This window comes from Falco biarmicus, chromosome 4, assembly GCF_023638135.1.
Source record: "Falco biarmicus isolate bFalBia1 chromosome 4, bFalBia1.pri, whole genome shotgun sequence".
NCBI lineage: Eukaryota > Metazoa > Chordata > Aves > Falconiformes > Falconidae > Falco > Falco biarmicus.
This window is the reverse complement of record NC_079291.1, coordinates 7158776-7182482: the sequence shown is the minus strand read 5'-3', so window position 1 is coordinate 7182482 and position 23707 is coordinate 7158776. Positions and strand designations below refer to the sequence as shown.

Genomic DNA, 23707 nt, shown 5'->3' with positions numbered 1-23707 from the left:
AAGACAGATGTCTGAAAGAATGTATGTCTTCTCGCCGCTCTCTCTGCCTTCATTCCACTGAAAAAAGATAGACAGTTACAACAGATGCTGGTACAGCTTCAGACAATTCCTGTGTTAGAGACAATGTTAGTTTATTGCCAAAAACAGATTTACTAGCTCAATGCTCTCCAGTAAAGGAAGTAAGCTGCTGTAAAGGTAATAGCTTTAATTATTCTTCTATTCAAGACAGGAGAATGCCATGAGGTATTACACTTAGGAGGGTGGTCAGAAGTCAGAGTTCTCAGAAATTCTGAGTTGGATTCCAGTTATTTTAATTTACTTCTAGGTTCTAGGACTATAGATCTGTTTTGAAACTTAAAGTTTAGATGAAAGTTTTAAAAAGAACATTCAACTTGCTTAATTAAAACGCAAAAAAAATCAGCTCCCTGCTTAAAATGGAGAGCAATCCTATGCAATCTGCAGTGCAGTTCACTTATTCTTTCCTTGTTCCATTTGATTAATGAAAGCAATGTATTTTCTCTCCTTCTGCCAGTGATTAATACTTCTCCGTGCTTCTTTGTTTTTGGTGGCAGATTGCTGGGGGAGAGATTCCACAGCAAATTGGTTTTGATATCAAGTTTTAAATAAACTTTGCCAGCCTGCTTGTTTTGTGAAAAATACTTCTCAGTCTCCAGTAGTGTACAGCCTGGACTGTATCTGCTCTGTCTCTGTTACAGAGAAGGTGAGTTTAGGAGAGCACCTTTCAAAGCTCGCTCCCATCGCTATTGCTGATAGTGCAAGGTGAAAGAGAACAGCTTGGCTGCTGCTTCCTTCCCCATGTCTGTGGGGTAGGCTTGTGAGGGCAGCAGGACTAGCAGGCAGGGACTGAATCATAGTTACACGCTGGCTTCAGTAACCACAATTTGTTCTTCCAGGTACATGGCTTGAGTTGTAGCCCTAATGGGTGTTTCAGTGGAGAGGTAATACTTTGAAGCCATTGCTGTTAGTGACACAGACAAAAGTTGCTCCCTGGATTCTCCTTGGAGAAGCACTGCTTCCAGTACTGACTAGGTATAATTCATATCACCTAGACCTTGGTGGTGAGGCAGGGCCTATTTTAAAATAGTATTTTGGACTACAGTCTACACCAGTGATTCACACCGTGCCAAGGATGTTCCTGAACATGGGAATGCAACATCCATTCATTTCCACTGCTGTGGCTGTCTCTGGATGACTTCTGGCCAAAGCTGAATCTCCCAGACATCCCTGGGCAGAGGCTGGAGTTCAATGTGAGCCAAGGAGCAGCAGGCGGCTCATGTGCAGCTGACCTGTGTCAGAAGATAAGAGACTTTAATAATATGGATGAGGACTGCTGTGCACATGTTGGCCTCCACACTGCAGGAAGGTACATTCAAGGCAAATTCATTTTACTGTAGTCTATCTCACAAAGCCTTTTTCTCTAGCGTGCTTTTAGCTTTTAAGGAATTGTTTTCAATTCCTTGGTTTTTACTGGTGGTAAACTCAACTGATGCTCGATTTCTGCTCATGCATTAAGGTTAACTACATATATATTTTTGGTTGTTTGTTTTTACTTAAAAGTTGGGAAATGCATACTGAAGCATGTGCAGATGTAAAACTGGTGGCAGCTTGCCAGTGTAGCCTTTGATGTTGCCAAGCATGAGAGGCTTATGGATAGGATAATACAGCTTTTCTTCTATATGTGTGATCAAACCACCACATGCATGTTTTATTCCTTACCTTAAAAGCAATGTTTTACATTGCACCCTACAAAATAAAAATGTACCTATCAAAACAAAATCTAACACCCTGCCTCATGTATAACCTTCAAGTTAGAGTCAAAATAGATGTGTTATTTTAGTAGGGCTGCTGAGACCACAATCTGCAAAAATTCCTCTTTGCATTTGACTGTGAGCTCCACCCTTTAAAACAAACACTTTGTCCTGGTTTCAAATTGAATTTTTCACTACATGAGTCTCATTAATTAAATGGCAAGAATAGCTTCAGCCGGTGACCTGTTCTTCCCCCTGCAGCTCCTTGTGCGAGGACCCTTTCAGTCGTAGCTGGTGAAAGATGTTTTTCTTCTGCCTGGCTGAGGAGAAATCTATACAACGGAAAGGACACCTCAGCATCCATCCAAACTCAGTTGTCACAAGAGTTGCTTAAAATAACTTGAAAATTAAATAGTTTCTACTCATCATCTCCTTTCCTTCCAGACACATTTTTGTCAGCTGCGTTTGCCCAAGAATCCAAAATTCAGACACTGTGTGACATTTGCCTACCTTCCGCCTTCCCTTTCCACAGGCCTTTTACCCCCAGCTGTTGCCGTTGCTGCCAGCTCCGTTCAATTAACCTCAACAGGAATGCAGTCATCCCTCGGCGGTTAATCCTGTTCAGGATTAATGAACTGTGCTTTAAACCAAGGGAACTGCTAGTAAAAACGAGGTATAATTTCATTAGAAAATTGTGTACTGCTAATTAATGAAGAAGGTCATTTTAGGACTTGGCAGAACTGAGTTAACTGAAGAAAAAAAAATCCATAGAGCAAATATGTGAAGTTTGCTACTTTCTCTTTGCTCTCGCTTTCTCTGTGGACACCTTTTGACTCCAAACATCCTATTTTCTGTCTCCCTTCCCTCAGGTCACCACCAAGGCATGTCACTGGGAAGTGTGGAGTAAGGCAGCAGTAAAATGAGGCCACTTGTGGAGCCACTTGTTTCTTCATCCTTTGTTTTTGGGTGATGAACACTGTGTATAATGTGATTTATTTAAGTGTTAAAAAACAGGGACTGGTCAAAATACTGAGATCATTGCTTCTCCAGTTACAAACCAAGAAAATTCCTGGTATCTGGCTTTCATGCTGGTCCTGGGAAAGTTTTCAGTCCTTCGGTTTCTCAGAAGTGCTTGCTCCGTACATTTGAGCAAAGGCTTGGGTGATACTTAGGGTACATTCAGCCTTTCACTTTCTGGATATCAAAAGCAGTCATGATGGACACCTAGACAAAGCAAAGTAACAAGGAACTTTAACAAGAAAGTGACTGACAAGCCAGGGCAGTGGCAGGGGAAGGAAAACAGATCAAAAAAGGCAGCTTGTAAAAAATTTGCAAGTTCTGTTCCTGTTTGGTGATACACAGCTTTGTTTATTACCTCAGAGCTCTTGACTCTTCCATTGTGGCATATTAATTAGTATCTGTCCCGTAAAAGATCAGGTAAATGTCATGATTTCCAGTATTTTGTGTTGATTTTCACTTAAAGTGATGAATTACACAACTGTCATTCAGGTACTTCAGTCTTTTATACCAAAAAAATTATGACATGCGGTACTTCACTCTCTAAACTATGCTGTTGCAATTGCTTTTTTTTCTTACCAGAAAACTACATGGGTTCTTCTAAGTTCTAAAAATATACTTTTGACTCTCCAAGTAAATGATATACATTCTGGGAAGTATATATCTATAAAAAATAGATTGAATCCAGGTTTGGAATGTAAAACTAAGTTTAATGGCTGAAATTTTCATAATACGATACCAAAAGAATCTTCTGTACAATATATTGCAATGGGCCAAATACCTAACAACCACAAAACATGCAAGTTTGTATTCGGTACATATAAAGGAGGAGGAGTTGATACATTTGAGTCAAAGTTCCCCAAAGTGTTTTGTTTAAGTGCCAGAGCCAGCCAATGTGCTAGCACACATGCTTATGTTTTAGCATATGAATACAGAAAGTCAGCCAAGCATGAAAAGAAAGTCAGTTGCAGTTATTTTTGGGATGGTACTTTGTTTTTTATATACTCCACTGTTATATTTATAGATTCAGAAGAAATTACGTCTTATCTTCAAATGTAATTACCACAGAGGACATGGAAAATGGGATTTTCAAAGCAGCCCAAGGAAACCGAGGACTCACTTCTTAGTAGGCAGGAAAATAATATGCAGTCTCTTTTGAACGTGGCAGTATTAAACACCTGTACGGGAGCATTCTGTTACTTGATGCAGGTTTGCTATAAGCGATCCAGCTGACAATGTTTTTGCAACACTAAGAGGTCTTACAGCATAGAGAAATATTTCATATTAAGTTCTGTTTGTCATGAGAAAGAATTTGCTTTGTAGTTTCTGCAGGGTGAGGCAGGGAGAGGGCTGTTTGGATTTTTTGGGGTTTTCCTGGACAGCATTATGGGCCAAAAGCTCAATCCTTTTATGTGAAAGGCAAATTTTGGTTTAAATGAGACCAGAATGCATGCATATGTACTAAATCAGGTATTTTCAAATGCATGCCACTTGAGATTGCAGAAGAAAAAACACACTCACAAAGAGTGATTTGTTTGAAGTCAGAGCACTTTTCTCTCTGTGGATCCATTTATAGTTTCAGGATAAGGAATTCTTATGTTTAGTAGCAGGAACTGATGAGTAAGACTTTCACAAACTCGGAAGAAAAACATGAGTTGTAATTTTCTGTTTCTTCAGCCTAAAGAAAATTCAGGAGTCTTGTAGCTGGGATATAAAATCAGTCCTGCTTACTTAGGAGGACCTTAATCACAGACTTCCAGTTTTCCACTTGAACTGTGGTATCTGTAGTACCCAAAGGAGTCAGTTCTCACAGAACTTTTTTCATCACCTTTTTGTTCTGGTTAAAATATATCTTTGATTTTGCCAGTGACCAAGATTAGATTTTAATGTAATATTTTTGTATTTTTAATTTCTCTTCTGTTGCTATATTAAGACCAGCAACACAAATGGATTATTGTGAATCCTGAAGTGTTCCCTTTTTTTGCTGCTGGAGTCCAGTTCCATACAATATTAGCAATCAGCTTCTATGCCAAAGCCAAGCAGTGACAGTTGCAATAATGAATATTTGCTGCAGGCCACTGGTATGAAAATAGCACAGTGCTGCAAGCCTGCGTCACCAGAAACAAATCTGCCATGTGACTGTGACTGAATTTCAGCTCGCTTTTAGATCATTTATTAGTGAGACAGTTCTTAAAGCGCTATCATAATATAGTGTTAAGAAATGCTGATTCAGTCTTCAAGGCATCAGTTCCAATGCCTTCCTACTCCTTTTTGATGTTCTGTTGGGTTGGTTTAATCCCTCGTACCTTTAAAGCTGTACCTCGTATTTAGGGCACTGAGCTGTGTACAGGCAGCAACACTGTAATATATTCAGAGAGACCTATGCTGGTTAGTTCAGAAGTTCCAGGGAGAAGAGGATTTGAATTCCCTCTTTGTAAGCTTATTTGACAGCTTTTAGAATGTTTCCTCCTTAATTCCTGCTGATAATTCTGAAGTTTATATGAGGAGGAGCAGCTTTGCATGTTTAAATGTGTCATGGCTCTTACATGGTGAACTTGTATATGTTTTGATGTCATTTGCATTAGTGGAATATACGATGTATTAATACAGGGCACCTTTTGAAAGTGCAGAATATATGCACTGAACTGATGGGTTTTTTTAGTTGAAGAATATGCTGATGGCATTTACCAACTTTAGTTCAATTTTTATATAGAGTGCTGCTTTCACACATGCATATCAAAATGCCCTCAAAAGGACTAGCAACATTTATTGTATTTTCTTTTCACTTTAGAATTATTACATAGTGAAATACTAGATCAGCATAGATGTAGGAGGCCAGATGTTTGAAGCAGAGTAAAATCTGAAGTTACTTCAGCTTTTTTTGTTGTTCATTGCCTCAGGTTTTCCTATGGAAAATAAAGAAATTATGATCTATATTTTCTTTAAGACAAGATACTGAAACTTGCACCACAAAGCTGGTAATGGTGATTGATGTAGATATCTAATTTCCTGTGAGATTAGAATGAGCACCAACCTTGCCATCAATCCTGAGAGAATGTTAGCGTCTTATTTTTCTTTTCCTTCCCTCTCCCTGATACCATCTACAATCTGCCTTCCTTTTCACCACAAAAGTACATTGGTTACACCTACTACTGTACAGTGGTACCAGGATGGAGAAACTGAAGTTTCAAAACCAGCGTTAGGTACTGATGGGATTGGGCTTTTGGGGAAAATAATTTCACGGTAGCAACTTTCAATTGAAGGAAAGTCAACATTGACACAGATTCTCTGGGATGGGAAAGGAGTGACCAGTTAAATATATAATCTTGTGGACAGTTCTACAAAGGCTTCATTTAGGCATCAGGTTCCCATCAAAAGGCCTAGTATATCAAAACAGGGTTTTTCTTTTGAAACCTTATTGTTGGTCTGTAGACAAAAATAAATAAGAACAGAAGTTTCATCAAGGTAACACCATTCCTTCTGTAGCAGTATTTGACATCCCCTATACCTTCAGGATAAAACCACCTTCAGACTCACTCTCAGGAAAAAAAAAAACCAACAACAAACTCTGATTAGACCTGGAGCGGGACCTCATTTTTTGCTATATGCTTTAACACCTGGCAATATGTAGAATATTCACACGACAAACCGTGCTTTCTTGATTTTATGAACAATAATTTTTAAAAACCTTCTGAGAGAATATGCATAAACATTACAAAATACACAATGTATAGAAATTAATAGGGCTTGACAGGTCCTATTCCCACTGACTGAAAGGGGATCATACCCAGGCTGCCTGTGCAGATACCTGTTCATCCGGTTTCCAGTCCTCCGGTAGGCAATATTTCTGCATCTCTGTAGGTAGGCTATTCTGAGGCTCTGCAAGCTTTAATATTAGAAAGAATTTCCTGATGTCTAATCTAAGTCTTTCTTGATGTAATTCAATAGTCCTTGTCCTATTTGGGCAGATCAGGGAGAAGAGTTTATTCTCTTTTTTTAGCTACCTTCTACAGATATGAAAAATGTTGTCAGTGTTTACCCTTCATCTTCTGTATTCACAGTCCATGTTTTCTAAACCTCTGATTTTGTTTGGCTTCCTCCCTCGCAACCTCTCTCTTGCTGGTTTGCATTTGTATTGCTGCTGGATTAACAAAGAAGGAATTAATTGTTAATTTTTGATGTTGCAGTCCCCAGGCTGGACATAGGACCTCCAGTGCTGATTAGAGGGGGAAAAAAAAATCTTCATCAACCTCACTTTGCACTTGCAGTATGTTGGGGACCTGTTTCATAACATGATGATATGAGCTCTGTGTTCATCTTGTTATCTACTACTGAAATCCTTTTCTGAAAAGCAAGCAAACAAACAGACAAACAAACCAACACCAAATCAAACAAACAAAACAACCTCCCCAAAATGCAGTACTGAAAAGCATCTAATTTTCTAGACTGTTTCTCCAATGCATTGAAATTGTTTTGAATAATGTCTGTCAGTGTGTTTGCACTTGCTCCCAGTTTGCTATTGTCTGCTAATTTTATTAGGCATGTTCTTCATTAATGAAGTTGTTGAACAGTACTGGTCTGAAACATACCTTTGCAGCATCGGTTAATTGTGTCCCTCCTGCATCACTGCACATACTGAGATCTGCAAGTGAAATAATTGTTGTTTTGCCTATTCTGATAAATGGCAATGAATAAAGCATGGTACAAGTAGAGGACCGCTAACACCAAGGGATGTATGAAACCCAAATGAGCTGGCTAGGTTGGAAAGTACCCGGTTCCAGGAAAGTAAAGTAACTAAGTTCTCAGTAAAGTAACAAAGATTTCTTACAGAGGAATCTGCTACTCAGTAGGCTTAGTATGACAAAAATACAACACTGCAAAGGGCAGAACAGCTCCTGTCCTTTCTTTCCTTCTCCTGTCCCTTACTTGCCATCTTCTCCATTGGCTCAGTGCTGGATCTTACTGTCCTCTACCCTCCTAAGTACTTAATTATCAAATGATACTGCTATATCCAACTGTCGTGTACGTTATTCAAACCACAATATCATTGTGTATTTTCTTTCTCTTGGATTTGAGAACTACAGAAAAAGCACAAAGTTCTTAGATGCAAGCACTGGGTTTCCAAATAATATTAGGTATACAACATCCTTACAGTTTTTCCAAACATTCCACTGATACACAGAACGGAAAACTTATTAGTGTTTGCGTAGGTTTCTGATATAGAATGTTGTATAGTCGATTACTGTTATTTGTATATATTGTTATTATGTAATAATGAATAATAATAATGTATGGATAAATACGTACTGTGTATTAATAATTAACTTTATTAATTTAATATTTGTTTTGGCTTAATATCAAGTGAAATATTAATTTCACATTTTAATTTATCAGATATCAAGAACAGACAATTGTTTTAATTTTAATTTTATCAATACAGAATGTTAAAACTTTAGTTTGGCTACTCAATCATTGTAAGTATTATGCGGTACTATGGCAGTTTGTGCATCTGATGTGCTGTTTATAAATTTTAACTGCCTATTGTACTGGTAATTTCCATGACCTCTTTTAGGGGATTATCTTTCAGTTGTACAGTACAGTCTTAATGACCTGTCTTTTCAGCTTATGAATTCTGTATTTACTGGGTGTTAGCAGAATACAGGAGGCAGAATGTGGCATTTTGATACATGGGAGTACTGTATTTTGTAACCACATGAAATACAAAGAATAAGGTCACATTTAGTTCATTACCATTAGTCAAACCATCACCAGCACAATCTGGCTTTCTGTGTGGTTACAGCATTAGGATGCAAACAAGCAAATGCCAAAGGTCATAACCTTATTTTTTTGGTTTTGTTTCCTTCCATCTTCTCTATTTGCCCACAGACGTTACCACAGGGACACCAGCAATATCAACGACGACAACCGTGGAGATCAGGAAGAGCAGCGTTATGACAACTGAGATCACCTCTAAAGTGGAGAAAATCCCCACGACAGCCACTAGCAGCACCACATGCCCTTCCGTTGAGACTGAGGAAGAAAAAGCAAAAAGACTGCTGTACTGTTCACTATGCAAAGTTGCTGTCAACTCTGCCTCGCAGCTGGAGGCGCACAACAGTGGTGAGATGGAGCAGTGCTTGCTTTCTTCCTTTTTTTCCTTCTGTCTCAAGAGCTCTGCAATTATCTTCCCCTGAATAGATTAGATCTCTTGCAGCAGGGGACAAAGAGGTGGCAGAAAACTGGCAATTACATGGAATTCATTAACTAGTGAAGAATAAAAATGACAGGCAAAGAGGCTTTCATAAAGGGAGGAAGAAAGGAATTTTATTGCATGCAAGTTACCCATTTTTGTACATTTTAGCTTTTGCAGCTTCCAAACGTTATAGAGCTAAATGACAGCTCATGCTTCATTACCTTTGGTGTTCAGAGTTTGCATAGTTTTGTTTGTGCCAGCTAGCAAACTGAATATGAATACCATTAGTTTTGTTTGAAATCTAACAAATTAAGGCTGAAAGAGGGACCATCAGTCAGTCAGAGTTCAATGACGAGAGTTAGAATTTTTAGCTCCATATTGCCTGTTAATAACTTGTTAAAATTATGTATATTTTCCTTTTGTTTTCATCAACTGAGAGCAACCGCTGCATGAGGGTTGAATGGGTAATTGCCTACCTCCCTCTTTCTTAATTTTTGAATGCTTTCTTGTTATTAGTGCTAGTAGCATCAGTATGTTCTAGTAGTAGAAAGCCATCATTCACAGTCACTATTTTAAGCACCTTATTGATTGGCTGTGTGGTGAGCGGGGTTAGAAGATCTTGGGATTCTAATATGGCAGCAATGACCACTTATAACCATCTCACAGAAAAAAAGCCTGATTTTGGATGTCAGGGGTTACCTCCCAGCACTGTAAACAGAGTTAAGAGACAGACCTTAGGTTTGAAACTTAGAGGCAGTGATGATATACCTGCAGCAAAATGATCAATGGTTTTATGATGTAATAAAAAAAAGAGGTAACTTTGGGACATCTAGAGAATCCACTTAAAAAGAAAATGTCAATTTGTTGGTATTTATGAGAAACAAAGCCTGATCAGTTTTGAATGCTGTGTTTGCATGCCATATCTTCAAATGGTGATAATTCAAATTCATAAAGCTGTACCCATTGAACCTATTTAGCTTCATACGAAGGTTAGACTCTAAACATTTTTCTGATAAAGATGAGAGCCAAAACGTTATTCTGAATATTTAAACACAACCATCCAAGGTTTTGCTGTCTATGCTGATAAACTGTGTGTGTACTCACACACATGCATGCTTGTAGAAGTGTTCCAGTGGATGGATATGGCAATTATCAGTGGAACACTAGTTCTGGGCATGGTGGTGGTCCAGCAGTATCACACACTACCTACATGGAGGTCAACACTGTAAGAAATTGTTTGGTCTGAATAAAACTAAAGCGACAGGACACTATTGTTTTCTATCTGATCTTCACTTTAATAAAAAATGCAAGTGCGTTTTTCTCACATATATATTTCTCACATATTTTGGTTTCTGTCCAGGCCATTAAGGATCCATAGGTTGCTGCCAGGAACCTCTGCCCCTTTTTGATTTGGAGACTAATTAGTTAATTACAGATTTAGGTGTAAGCTACCTAGGACATATTGTTTATCAATCCACGCAGGAGGACTACAGATCAAAGCCAACTACATCTTTAATAGCTAAATTACCCTTCTTTTGCAACTACTATTCAGGCCTTATTAGCAGCAGGAGTTAATGAGAAAAGTCACACCTATTTAACTTCACATCAGGATACCTGATTGTGCCAGTATTTACTGATGTGGCTGCTTTGTTCTAGTGCATTACCTACAGGTACATAATATAATAATTAAATATCAGATGTAAAATACTGTTACATTGCTATGAATCTGATACAGACAAACACAGGCATATCCCAAGGATAGCACATGGCAACAAGGTGAAGCTCATATGATTTTCTTTTAAAAAGAAAATAAAACAATGAATGCAACCAAATTGCCAAAGTTTTTTCTGTTTCCCATTTCTAACGTTTCCAGGGACTAAGCACAAAACTATGCTGGAAGCTCGGAATGGAAGTGGAACCATAAAAGCCTTTCCCCGGGCAGGCGTAAAAGGCAAAGGACCTGTGAATAAAGGAAACACAGGCCTTCAGAACAAAACATTTCACTGTGAAATATGTGATGTGCACGTAAACTCTGAGACACAACTGAAACAGGTACTTGGCTAGCTTGCAGAGTGTGAATCCTTGGCTGTTCTTTGTGTTCATGGTGGTAAAGTACCAACACAATCAGCATGTGTCAGTCTGACAGTTTGTATCCAAATGAAGCTTACAGGTTTTGCTCTTTGTATTTGATGATCATGCTGTATGTTTTGTTTTGCCTGTGATTTTTCCCAACAATATGTTTTCTCAAGAGCTCCTGATTATATATATTGCTTAAAGAATTAGAGAAGCTGTAAGCTGCAACCTGTTACAACTGTCTTTAGACGACTATAATTGTCATAAGGTAATAAACCCTGACATTTAGTGTATTGCATTATATTTGCCTTTACAAAGATGTGGAGGTAAGTGCAGCCAGCACTTTCAGAGAACACTGAATAACCTGCTTAGAAATGTGGGGTGGAGAGGATTCATAAGATGTTTTTATCAGTGTTATTCTGTAACTGAGAAGCATGACCTCTAAATTGCAGTTACACTAAGTTATGTTCAGTCCTTCTTCAGATGAAGAAAGCCTTTGTTCTGAAAAACAGTTTAATTCCATCTGCCTTTTGGAATTAAATACTCATTAAGGAACTTTACAAGAATGAAGATAAATTCAGTAATGGAGAATAGAAATACTTGTCTTGTGCTTTCAGGAAAAAAATGTCCAGTTTGTCTCTTTTTGAGAGAACTCTTAAGAATGAAAATCAAAATAAAAATATAGTTCTGAAAAAGGCCCGTTACATCTAATACTGCAATAAAGTCTGTGTACAAGGATTCTTGTAAAGTCTTGTAGATTTTATGAAGAAGATAATGGATTTTGTGGTGTTTTTTTCACTGTCACTTAGCTTGAGATGTAACCATCTTTCAACTGAAATCTTGAAAGGATCTCCAAGCTTTTTAGGGATTTAAACAGGTTTTTTGACCTGTTTCCCCCCCCGTGAATAGGAGATGCTCTACTATCTAATATTCTTCCAAAACTTTCTATCACCAGTGGATTGAATTTGATGGTGCTTTATAGAGATAGGGAGGAATTTTTCAAAGGCTTTGACCTGATTCAGGTCCTGTTGAAGCTAACAAAGGTGAGAAAATCATTGACTACAGTGGAAGCAAGAGTTGAACTGAGCACTGCTGAAAATCACAGTCCCGATATATGATGCACAGAGGATTGTTGAAATTGGAACAGACCCTATTCCCATCCATTTTTTAATTAGTCAAAGTAATGCTGTTGTGTAGAGCAGTAGCTTTCAGTATTGGAGCACCCATGTATAAAGCAGAACCTGAAATGAACTATGAAGAAACTATCCCTCTTCTTTTTCTTTTTTTCCCCAAATATATTTTAACAGCACATAAGCAGTAGAAGGCACAAAGACAGAGCTGCTGGGAAGCCGCCTAAACCTAAATACAGCCCTTACAACAAACTCCAAAAGGGAACACATCCTCTAGGGGTAAGCCGATCACCTTTTTATTTTACTTTTATTTTAACCCTGCTGAGTACGGTTTTTAGAAAATGTAAGTGGAAAAATGTTTAAAATGAGAAGAATAGTGTAAGCAATGGGAGTATGCAAGTGTCTGAGTGAGCCCATGGAAGCCCACAAGGGACTTTTTAGATACTTTGGTGATCCTCATTTTTGTGACTACTCTGAATAACCTCAGAAAAATAAGCTTGTTTCAAAGGTCATTATAGAGCAAGAGACGAAAGAAACATCCTAATGGCAAACGGGATTTTTCCAGTTTTCACCAAGGACAATAGTGATGATATATATATATAGTTTGCTATGTAAAACTCTATAAAACCTTTATTCTATCCTTATTTAGAAAATTATTCAGATAACAGTCGAAACAATTTAAAAAATCAATCTCTCATTCCATTCTGCTCAGTTTCAGGATGGTTCTGGTCACATTTTCGACTGCCAGGATAAACTATCTGAAGCACAGTTCTTACTCACTTCAAAACCTGAGAAAAAGGTTTAGTTTTTAATAAAAAACCCTCTAAGATCCTGCCATTAGTTAAGAAACAGCTTATAGTATGGGTGGGATAGTGAAACATCTGACATTTATCTCCATCAAATAAACTGCGTGATTGTTTTATGTGCCGTGGTATTTTTTAAGGGCTTATAGATGGTTTTGGCCAAGGGAGGATGGTAGTTCATTGGCCTTATAGATATAAGCCCTTTATGCCTTGACCATCTTCTCTAATTCAGGCGGAATATGGAGCTTTTTTTCTGTGAAAACCCAGTTGTCTTTAAGTTGAGTTGAAGCTCATTTCTTGGCAACAGAAAATGTGTCCTTGTTGGGACAGCCCTCATGAGGGGTAGGTAAATTCATACGCAGTTTAGTTGGGTAGGAGCTTTCCTAGATGTAGCAGAATGAAGTGCATTGCTCTGGTAGATCCAGTAGTAGAAAAATAGCCCCACAGGGTTTTCCAGTAATCCACCAGGAAGACCAAGATCTCCAATGCTTATAAACTATACTGAAAGGAATAGAAAATATGTAATGAGGTAAGTAGAGTATGGAATCACTAAAGCCTCTCTGACAGGATTATTTTTCCTTTATGAAATTCATTGTTTCCCAGGGGATTAAAATAACTATTACATTACTGTTACTGTTGTGCACAGTTCTCTGCTTACTAATTTATGTAATAGTGGTTTCTGAGAGCTCCAGCCAAGGATCAAGGCCATTTAGTTGCTGCATAGACAAATAAAGGCAATGTGTCCTTTCCCTGCTCCCTTGCTCCCAATTGCTCACAATATACAAGTCAGGCCAGAGGCGAGCAAAGAGACAGAGGGGATTTAAGGAGAGAAAGAGTTGGCAATAAATAAACAGATATGCATAGTAGAATGGAGGTTGCACTGAGAAAGGACAAGAGAAGTTCCCCATTTACTCTGTTTGGTTTTGAATAGAAAAAATGCCAAAATTGCTGTCATTTGAAATGCAGAATAGCACAGCAACAAGCCAAAGATGTTCTAATTTTACTTTGAATGTAAATGTTTTTAATGAACCCTAGACTTTTTCTTTATTCCCTGTTAATTTTTCAAGTCGTTTACTGTCCCTTAGTTTACTTCATTGGAAATGTAAGGAATAATGGGTATTTTACTCTTAATGTTGACCTGTGTGTTAATTAGTACTTGCAGAGAGGTTTGAAATGAAGGTGCAAGGTACCGTATATGCTAAATATTACTAGTTTTGCAGCTATCTTGAAATCAGAATCATGTTGATAAATTAACTGAAAAGCTATCTAATTTCATTAGAAGTTCCTGATTCCTCCAAGAATGGCAAGATAGTCCTAGGCATTTAATATAAACTGTCACATAAGATCTTTGTTCTTTGTGTCAAAAAATGTATAAGCATCACCAAATTTTTTTTCTACAGAAGTTGGAAAAAGGCCATACTACCTTTTCGTAGCTTTTCTAGACCAAAAACTTTCCAATGCCAAGTTTTCAATATCATTTGTACTGCTTTGTCTAGTCTTGTTTTGCATGCTTCAGAGAAAGAAGTTTTATGAATTCCCATGGTACTCTTTCAGAGTTTAAGTAAACTTGTAACGTTGGGACTTACTTGGTATTTCTTCAAGACACAAATGTCCAACGTATTGAATAATACACTGGAGAGAAAGAGGTTATCAGGCATTTGATAGTCCAAACTTTCTGCAATAATATAGCTCTAATGAAAAACATCCTTCACTGGGAATTCTAGACAACAATCAGAGCCCTGTTGTTTTGGACTGGAGGGATTTTTTCTATTTTGTACTCAGAATCTTTTTTTTTTTTTTTTTTTGGGGGGGGGTGGTATTTTTTGGGGGGAGCGGTATGTGTTCTTGTCTGTTCTAAACAGCTGAAAAAAAGTATTTACTTAAAAATATAAGGAAGGAGGAGAAAGTCAAACACTCGGCAAGGGAAGAAGACAGCTTGGATCAGTGGGTGTAACACTGATCAAGGAAAAGATTAGGTCATTGCTTTTCATAGGCACCATGCGGAATTTTGTATCTAGCATCCATTACATCCTCTGTTAAGAGAATTACAGAATCTGGTCCCCTCTGAGTATCTCTCCCAGACCTTTAAAGGATCTTGAAGCTGGAAGAGTTGCCAATGGGTATATAGGAAAAGTAAAAATCCTGTTATCCATCTGGTTGGTAAAGAACCAACAGACTCTTGCAATTTGATGATACTTTAACGATGAAACTCACTGGTGGTTCGTGCAAGAGTACTCCTGTCCTTGCTTTCTGACTGTTCTCTCACCAAGATACTGTTGAGTTGAGAATATCAGATTGATATGGTGCAAGTTAATTATCTGAAAGTCCCTTTCAATTCAAGGATGAGAAATTGTGTTTCCCTGTGAGTGAGAAGTGTCCATACTTACACTGAGATGTACCGCGGCATGGTACATATATTCATTTTTCGTATATTCAATACTTTATTCAGGTTTCTGTTCTTTGCAAAGGACCTCAGGTCATGCCAGGACACAGACCCACTGTAAGTCCATCAGAGCCAATAGGAACTTTGCCTTATTAGTGGATGAGGTTTCTATTCTTATCTCAGAGCCATGAAACCCGAACAAAAAAAAGGTATTCAGGCCCCTGGCATCTCATTAGAAACTTGAAATCCCACTGAAATCTGCAGAAATCTACATAGACTACTCTGATGTTCATTTGTATGCATACCAAATGTAAATTCTGTTAAATAATAATGGACCTCTGAGTATTTTCAATCAGTCTGGGAAAATCTTTAGGTTGTTCTTTTTCTTTTTGGAAACTCTGAATGAGGAGTTTTCTAAACTGTATTTGGTAGTGCATAAGACTTATGATTTAAACGTTTTTAAAGCAGAAGCCTCAGTGTCAGTAGCAAAAATACCATGGTTTGGCACCATACTAAGTGATATAGGCATGATTTTTCTCATACAACATTTAAAAATACCTGCCACTTTTTCACAGTCCCTGTAAGAATTAACAGTATCTTAGTGAAAAAAAATCTGAAGACAGAGCAAGATTACATAGAGCAGCATCCATAGAATTCATTGCCTGTTTCAACACATGAAACATAAGAGGTTTTCACAACCAGTGCAAGATAAGCATTGTTTATTTGCTTGTTATTAGAGGCAGGAGTTAATAGAGAGGAGCTAGCTGGAGATCTTAATTTTAAGTAGAACTTGCATCCAAAACAAAAGTACTTTCTTAATCAGACCAGGTAATAGGATATGTTTTCACTTTGCTGTGGTGTCTAACCTAAAGCTGACCAGATGGAGGTCTTTTAATTGTTGGCTAATTCTTCCATATTTAATTCTTGCAGGGTACATGCAGCTTTACTTTGGTGCAGATTGCTCAGCCCCTCTTTAGGTTTGCTTTGATTTCTAATATATTAAATTACAAGTCTCAGTGATAAGGCATAAACGTTGAAACTGTTTGTCGCCAGCCAAATCCTACTCAGCCTTGTCCAATGTGCAAGATCATATCTACTTTCACAAGCCTGCAGCTCACAGAGTCAATAGCCACTATGAGACCTCTCTTGCTTGATGTTGCACTTACAATCTTAAGTCAAGCTCCCTGTCGTGTAGCTAATATGAACAAATTATGTCTCTCTGTTTGTTTGTTTTCTCTCTTCCCCACAGGTAAAATTAGTATTTTCAAAGGAACCTTCAAAGCCGATGGCTCCACGAATCTTACCAAATCCTCTAGCAGCTGCAGCAGCAGCTGCTGCTGTGGCTGTGAATTCCCCCTTCAGTCTTCGCACAGCCCCGGCAGCCACCCTTTTCCAGACGTCAGCACTTCCTCCAGCACTCCTACGGCCAGCTCCGGGGCCTATACGGACCACCCATACTCCTGTGCTGTTCGCTCCTTACTGAACTCCAAACAGGAATTAATTGTACTGCAATAATTTTTCAAATCAAAACAAACAAACAAACAAAAAAAGAAAATCAAGAACATTGAACTATGCAGTGTTTATTTATAGTTTAAAGTATATATATGAAGAGCCAGGACTTTTGATAGAGAACTGAACAAATTCTGAGGGGGAATGGGCAGTATTTTCTCCGATGAGAACATTCCTCTTGAGTATTGATCGTTTTAGAACTGATCTCCAGCATTGACTTGTAGTGACATATAAAACTTACGAAGCCTTTTGACTGTGCTTTTTGGCACACATTTCCCTGCAATGTCTTTCCTGCTTTATGAAACAACTTACAAATTTGTCTAAAGGGCATTAACTGGTTCCGATGTACATAAAATACTTTATTCTGTAGATTAAAGAAGAAGGAAAAAAAAGAAACACTGTGAATAGTAGTACCCTTACCAATCCTCCTGCCAAATCAGCAGTTACTGGGTATTTATCTGAACAAAAGTAGATACAATAGATGTCTTGTAAAACAGTAGTATTGTGTCTCTATCTATGCCACTAGGTTTCTAACAGAGTTGCAAAAGATAAAATAAACAAATTATGTCACTTTGGTAAGTAGTTTAAAATGGTGACAATAATGTGGAGCTGTTCCTGGTGGGCAGAAATTGGTTTCCTCACCTGTAGAAGAATGGGCGTGAAGATAAACTATGGTTAGGGCAAAGCAGATGATGAGGAAGATTTAGTGGGGAAAATAAATAATATCCAGATGCTGTACACAGATTAGGTCAAACTTTTATTTAACTGAGAACATGTGTACAGTGTGTGTATACTCAAAAGGTATAATACATACAGGACAGATCAATGTTTAAGGCATGTCAGTGGACAGCAACAAATACACTCTTGTCATGAAACAGGCCTGACACTTTAGTGTTGAACAGAGGGAAGACACAAATGGGTTACGCATAGTCATAACTAGCAAATGAAAAGCGGGAGAAAAATCCTGGCCTCATTTAAGTCAGTATAAAGTTCCTCCTGACTGCAATGTAGCCAGCATTTCATCCCAAGAATGGCACATATTCTTTTTATATCACACCAGTGGGAGTGTCTGTAGATAGAGATAACATTTTTTGCAATAGACTTAGTCTTAGGAACAGATTTATTCTCTTGTTTTATTTCCTACTGATGTGATATAAAATGTCTTAATATACCTATAAAACGTAAACAGAACACATGAGATACATATTACGAGATAACTGCACATCATGGGTTTGGAACAAATACAACCTTTAGGATCTGAAGGGACCCTTGAATTCTGTAGCTGACCTTTATGTAGGGACAGCTTAAAGCCTTATATATTTACTGTGAGGCTTAAAGGGGTTGACTGTGTCCCTTTAAAGTAAGATTTATCAGGGGTATATATAGATATATTGTATATATGTTAGAGTAAGAAAAATAACTTATAAACAGAAAATCTACTATATAAAATAATTATATAATCATTGAGTTTCACATGTGGGTCATTAAGTGGTAAGTAACAAACAGCAGAGAAAAAAATAGACTTCTTGAATCTGATTCTTGCTGCCTGCTTTTTCCCATAGGGAGCTGAAAAGTATCTATTAATATTGAGTGTGCTGCTGAGTCACATGCGACCACTCTGATGTGTAGTTAAGTGAAATGCCTACCATACATTTAGGAGGAATAAAATTTAAAAACCTAATTTAAGTTTAGATGAGGAAATTATTTGAAAGATTTTATTAAAAGGTAGTAATGCAAAATATTGACCATGTGGTTGCTATATAATACTGCCTGTGGTTAATATGGACAGTTGGGAGATACAGAGAATGGGAATATACAGCACTTTTGACTTGCAGTTCATCAGTGAGCCTTCCATATACATTGGTATTTGCCATTTTTTAAACCTCTCTGCATTTAGATTTTATATAAAATATATATATATATAAAAAGAGAGAAAGAAGAGGTTCCATGGATGTCTGTGTCCAAAGAATTCCAAAGAGATGCATTTATTTATCTAGAAGTATTAAAATAAGTTCTGTATTATGTATTTGTATTTCATCCAGTTTATTTGCAAATGTTTGTGCCTTGAAATTAAATGGGCTTTTGTTTATATTTAATTCACTCCTATGTAGCCATGAAAAAGATGCGGTGGTGATTTCAGGGCTGATTCCTAGCTGGATTGCTTTGGCCCAGTTTCCAAAACAAGAAGAGTATGAGTAAGTTCCTGAAGCCAAGTTTAGGCACCTAAGTAACTAGGGGCTGACATTTAAAAGGGCTCCGTACTCTACAGCTCCCAGTAAAGAGGCACTAAACAAGCCAGCCTTCAAAACCTGCAACTAACACTCAATTTAGAAACTATTTCCTTTTATTTGGGTACATAAATATAATGTAGTACAGTTCAACTCCTCTTTGCAAAATCTTTCTCTTGGTCTTTTAAGCCTGCTTTCAACCTTCCATCTTTTTGCAGAAGTTGTAGTGCCATTGCCAGCTGCATTCAGATTCTTCCTTGAATAGGGCACTGGTTTTCAAGCTGTGCTCCCTGAACCACCATTTATCTCCAGAGCCTTTTGTAATAGTCTGTGTAAGCAAGAGCCTGCTTAACGAGCAGAGGAGGATTGGTGTTTTGGGAAGGGAGAGGTTCGGGGCGGGCGATCTTTTCCTCATGAAAAAACATGCAGATGGGAAAAGGGGAGAGCCACAAATATCCTACAGGCTCTTATGCACGGTCTTCTTGTACTGGGACACCTGCTATACATCCTGCCATGTCATTGTGATGCCATCAAAATCAACAGGCTGATCCTTGCCAAAATGTGGCCTGTGGCATGTATGGAGGCACAGTACTAAGGGCAGAGTCAATAGAAGTTTTGCTAGAAATAAAGAGTGTCATTCCAACTACTTACATCAGCTAATTTGCAATGACACCTTCAGTTTTCTTGGACCTCTTTTGTCACAGTGCTCTATGGAACAAGTTTTTGTTCACACAAGTCTCTTTTAAATTTCAGCTGTAAACAACAAACTCAATTCTTTTTATGTCTCTTACTCACTACCTAATAAAGGATAAAGCCTAAATGTTAGAATGTATAGTGGATTTTCTGTGCCTTGCTGTTCCACCCTCCTCTTGGTCAGTAACAGGTCAATGTAAGTGGGATGTCAGCACGACAGTTTTATTTTACATATATATATATATATATATATGTATGTATGTCAAGGAAAATATTGGCACAGCAATCTGATTGGGCAAGGGGAGCTTCCAGTCAAGGGTACGTCCACAGCAGCTGTCAAAGGAGCTAGCAAACAGAAGACACTTCACACCTACTTGTCAATACATCCGATATGGAGAGCACTATGAAAGAAAAATCTGTCATCATATTTCATATTACAGTCACACTCCAGGGCCAAGAGGAAGCCTAAATCACAAGGAAGCATCATTTCATTGAAGGCACAGTCACTCACTGGAATAACAGTGTGAAATCAGCCTGCAGGAAAATGGCTGGGTATGAACTCAGAAAAACAAATAGGTTCGGGAATGTTTTCTTAAATTCTATACCAAGCATTAAAGAATGACTATTCTGTTCTGACCCGAAGAAATGGTATTTTTGTGGGAAGGATATATATATTTATATTTTTACGCTATCTGCATTTTTCCAACTATCTCTGGCTTCAAACCTTTGTTCAGAAGGATCATCATTGCTCTGAACCATGAAATCAGTTACCTTCTTGAAAGCTGCTGTAAAAGCTGATGCGAGAGGTCAGTAAGCAAATGGTATAAATATGATGATCCAAAATGAAGAAAAAAAATGAACTGGCCATGTCAAGGAATATTGTATTTGAAAAGTATACGACTTTATTTTAAGATAAATTAAAATTATATAAAATCAAGAATAGCTAAATAAAGTTAATATAACTAGAAGAATTACATCTGTCATTTTAGTACTGGAATATTACAATTGGCTCTGTATTTCAAAAGATGGAAAGACTTTTTAGATGCTGAAGCAATGCGAAGATGCTATGGGTAAATTTAACGTCTCACACTCATTATCTTCTAGTTAGACCAGGAATACCATAACTGAATGGACCTGCCCTCAGTCACTTCTATTCTAATCCCCAAAGATACAGTAGAGTTTTGGCCTGATATTCCCTGAAAGCTGAAGTCATGCTTCTTAGGAGACCCTGCTTCTGCCTTCTGCTCCCAGTAAATGCATAGTTCTTAGAGTCTCTTCAAAGCATCTTGGGGAATTTCTGTCTTAATATCTCTCATTTTTTTTTTTTTTTGCAAAAACAAATATTATTTGATGAACATAAGACCAACACTAAGGAGCAAGACCTGAAAAGGTTTCTTCACAATTACAGCATTCTTGTGGCTAAATATGAATGAAGCACAGATACCCAGATGGTTTGGCTGCACAAATCTCTTTGGAAATACGTGAAGTTGGAAGCCTAACCCCCCCTTGTAAGGAATCTGTGCTTTTTATTAACATAGATGTCTGAATTTCCATTTTTAAATTTGAGTTTAGCACAGTTCAGGCTTCAGGGCTCTAAGCACCTAAAGCTCACAAGAAAATAACTGTGGGCTTCCTGTTTGTCTAGATGCATGTGAAAATATGAGCCTATGCTATGTAAAATATTGCAGATTTTTTTCTATATCACATCTTCCCCTGTTTTCATTGTTTACCTGTAAGTGCCAGTGAGTCATACAGAAGCTTCTGTGCTGGGATTCGGTGTATGGCTGAAGGAAACAGTAATGTCGATAAACCCCATCTTTTAGACTAATCAAAATCTCAAACACACAGTTAAGGGTTTAGCCAAGGACAAGAGCTTTATGTCCTCTGACACCTACAGGTTTATTAAAATTCAGGACCATTTAGGAGTAAATGTAACTATGTGGAGGATGGTTATTGCATAGCCGGATCTGAAATGATGGGGGCTGAAAGAGTCTGTGCTCCAGACCGTAATTAAAAGTACTATGAAAACCATAATGCTCTTAACCCTGGGACTCCTGAAAGCAGTTGCAAAGACATGTAGAGGCTTCAGTAGAGGCAATTTTTTGCCCTGAGTCCTGAGGCCTTTTGCAGTCATGCTGTGTACTGCAATTAGGTGTCATTAAACTCTGATTCAGTATTGATATATTGATAAAGAAACTTGGCTGAGCCTGAAACATGATTAGTGGCTGCCTAGCTCCTGTCATTGACTTCATGCTGGGGTGATGCTTGGGTGATGAAGTAAGAAGAGTCAGTGTAAAGAAACTGATAAACTAATTTGATCCCTTTTCCTTGAGCAATGTTCTTATATGGGACTTGTGAGGCATTAACAAGCTGGGCGATTCAAGAGTTCCTGGATAAAAAATAGGACCTTGAAGGTCATGAGATCTCAACTTTAAAAATATTTTTTATGAGAAAGAACCCAGAAGACTTTCTTTAGCTTAGATACTTAAGTGACTTTGTACCAATGGTCTTCACAGCAGTCACACTGTCAGCACACTGACATTTGTGCTGTTCACAACAGAAATTGGATATTTGACACCCATAATTAGAAACAAGTATAGTTATTAATATTCACTGCATAGGTTTTGAACACTTAATTAAAGGACACAATAATTTTCCTTGGAAATCCATGTCTGTTCATACCAGCCGAGACGTCACTACATCTCGTTGACACCTGGGTCTCCAGAAGGGATATCCATAATTTTGTTTTCATTACTATTTGATTGTTCTTCTATGTTTCTTTATTCGTAGTTTCATCTCTCATATAAATGAGCAGAATCTGTAACTTTAAATATGCACTTAAGAATCAAGCTCCCTGATGGATCATTTGATCAGAGTCGATAAATTGAATAAAAAATTTAAAGCAGCAGTGCCACAGTAATAGTAGTATGTTATGAATAGAGAACATATGTATAGTACAGTGCTCTTTACCTAATCTACTCAGTTTTCCGACACAGACAGCTCTTTAGTCTTTCAGTTACCTGAGATGTTCATCTTTTGAGATTCTTCAAAGGTTTAATTAAATGTAAATGTTATTTCTTATTTTCAGTAACAATAGCTATGTATTTCTGACTGCAGAGGCAATAGAAAAAAGGATAAAATCCATAAACCATTTTCTCACTACGAATGCCTGCAGCATTTGTTAACAGCTTCAGCCCTTTCTCTGCTTGTGGCTGATGGCTGGCATTTGCCATGGGAACAGTTCTCATTGACACATGTATCAGGTGAAAATAGTCTGCTCAAAACACAGTCTGCCAAGCACAGAAATCCTTTTGGGTTACAAGAGGGTGGGAGATGATAGCATATGGCAAAACTCTGCCTTTATAACAGCCTGTTGTAATTCCCTCAAAACTGCCTAGTGGCTCGATGGGGAAAGGCAGCACCCCCATTATGTTCCTAATGTGTTCCTTCTGTCATATTTAGGACACAGGGGATGTCAATTTGAAAAAAAAAAAAAAAATCTGGTCTGAGGACTCTTTACAAGTGCTTCAGTCTGGGGGGTGATGCCCTACCACCCAAGTGTAATTTTTCTTTCAGGCATGTTTTCAGTGTAGTCTTGTCCGTAACATTATTGCCAATCTACTGACTGGATTTGTTTTGTCCATCAGAATAAAACCAGGAAGGTAAGTTTTGGTACCCAGAAGGAGCACCCAAGAATTAAAAATAAAAATGTAATGAGCCTCAATTTGGGTCACTTTTTTTTTTTTTTACTTCCTGCAGTTGCCTAAGTCCTACCAGCTTGCTGAAATGTAGGTGTCACTCAAAGAGAAAAGGCCTGTTTCTTTCTTCGATTCTTTATACAGTTTTGAAAAGGAGGTGGAAACAGCTGTAGCTCTTTATCCAATAATTCACACACTAAAACCACCATGT

At 37.8% G+C, this 23707-nt stretch overlaps 1 protein-coding gene across 2 annotated transcripts in view; it reads left to right on the top strand.

The window, feature by feature from the left end:
• The window catches only part of ZNF385D (zinc finger protein 385D), a 442255-nt gene extending 419343 nt beyond the window's left edge, over nucleotides 1–22912 (top strand). The window contains exons 6-9 of one of the 2 annotated variants that reach the window (XM_056338160.1): nucleotides 8673–8906; nucleotides 10853–11031; nucleotides 12360–12461; nucleotides 16618–22912. In XM_056338160.1, the coding sequence (XP_056194135.1) occupies nucleotides 8673–8906; nucleotides 10853–11031; nucleotides 12360–12461; nucleotides 16618–16851 (749 nt within the window). In that variant the 3' untranslated portion in view covers nucleotides 16852–22912. The remainder of the gene's footprint in view (nucleotides 1–8672; nucleotides 8907–10852; nucleotides 11032–12359; nucleotides 12462–16617) is intronic. The other variant, XM_056338161.1, reaches the window with a different exon arrangement.
• The last annotated feature ends 795 nt before the right edge of the window (nucleotides 22913–23707 follow it).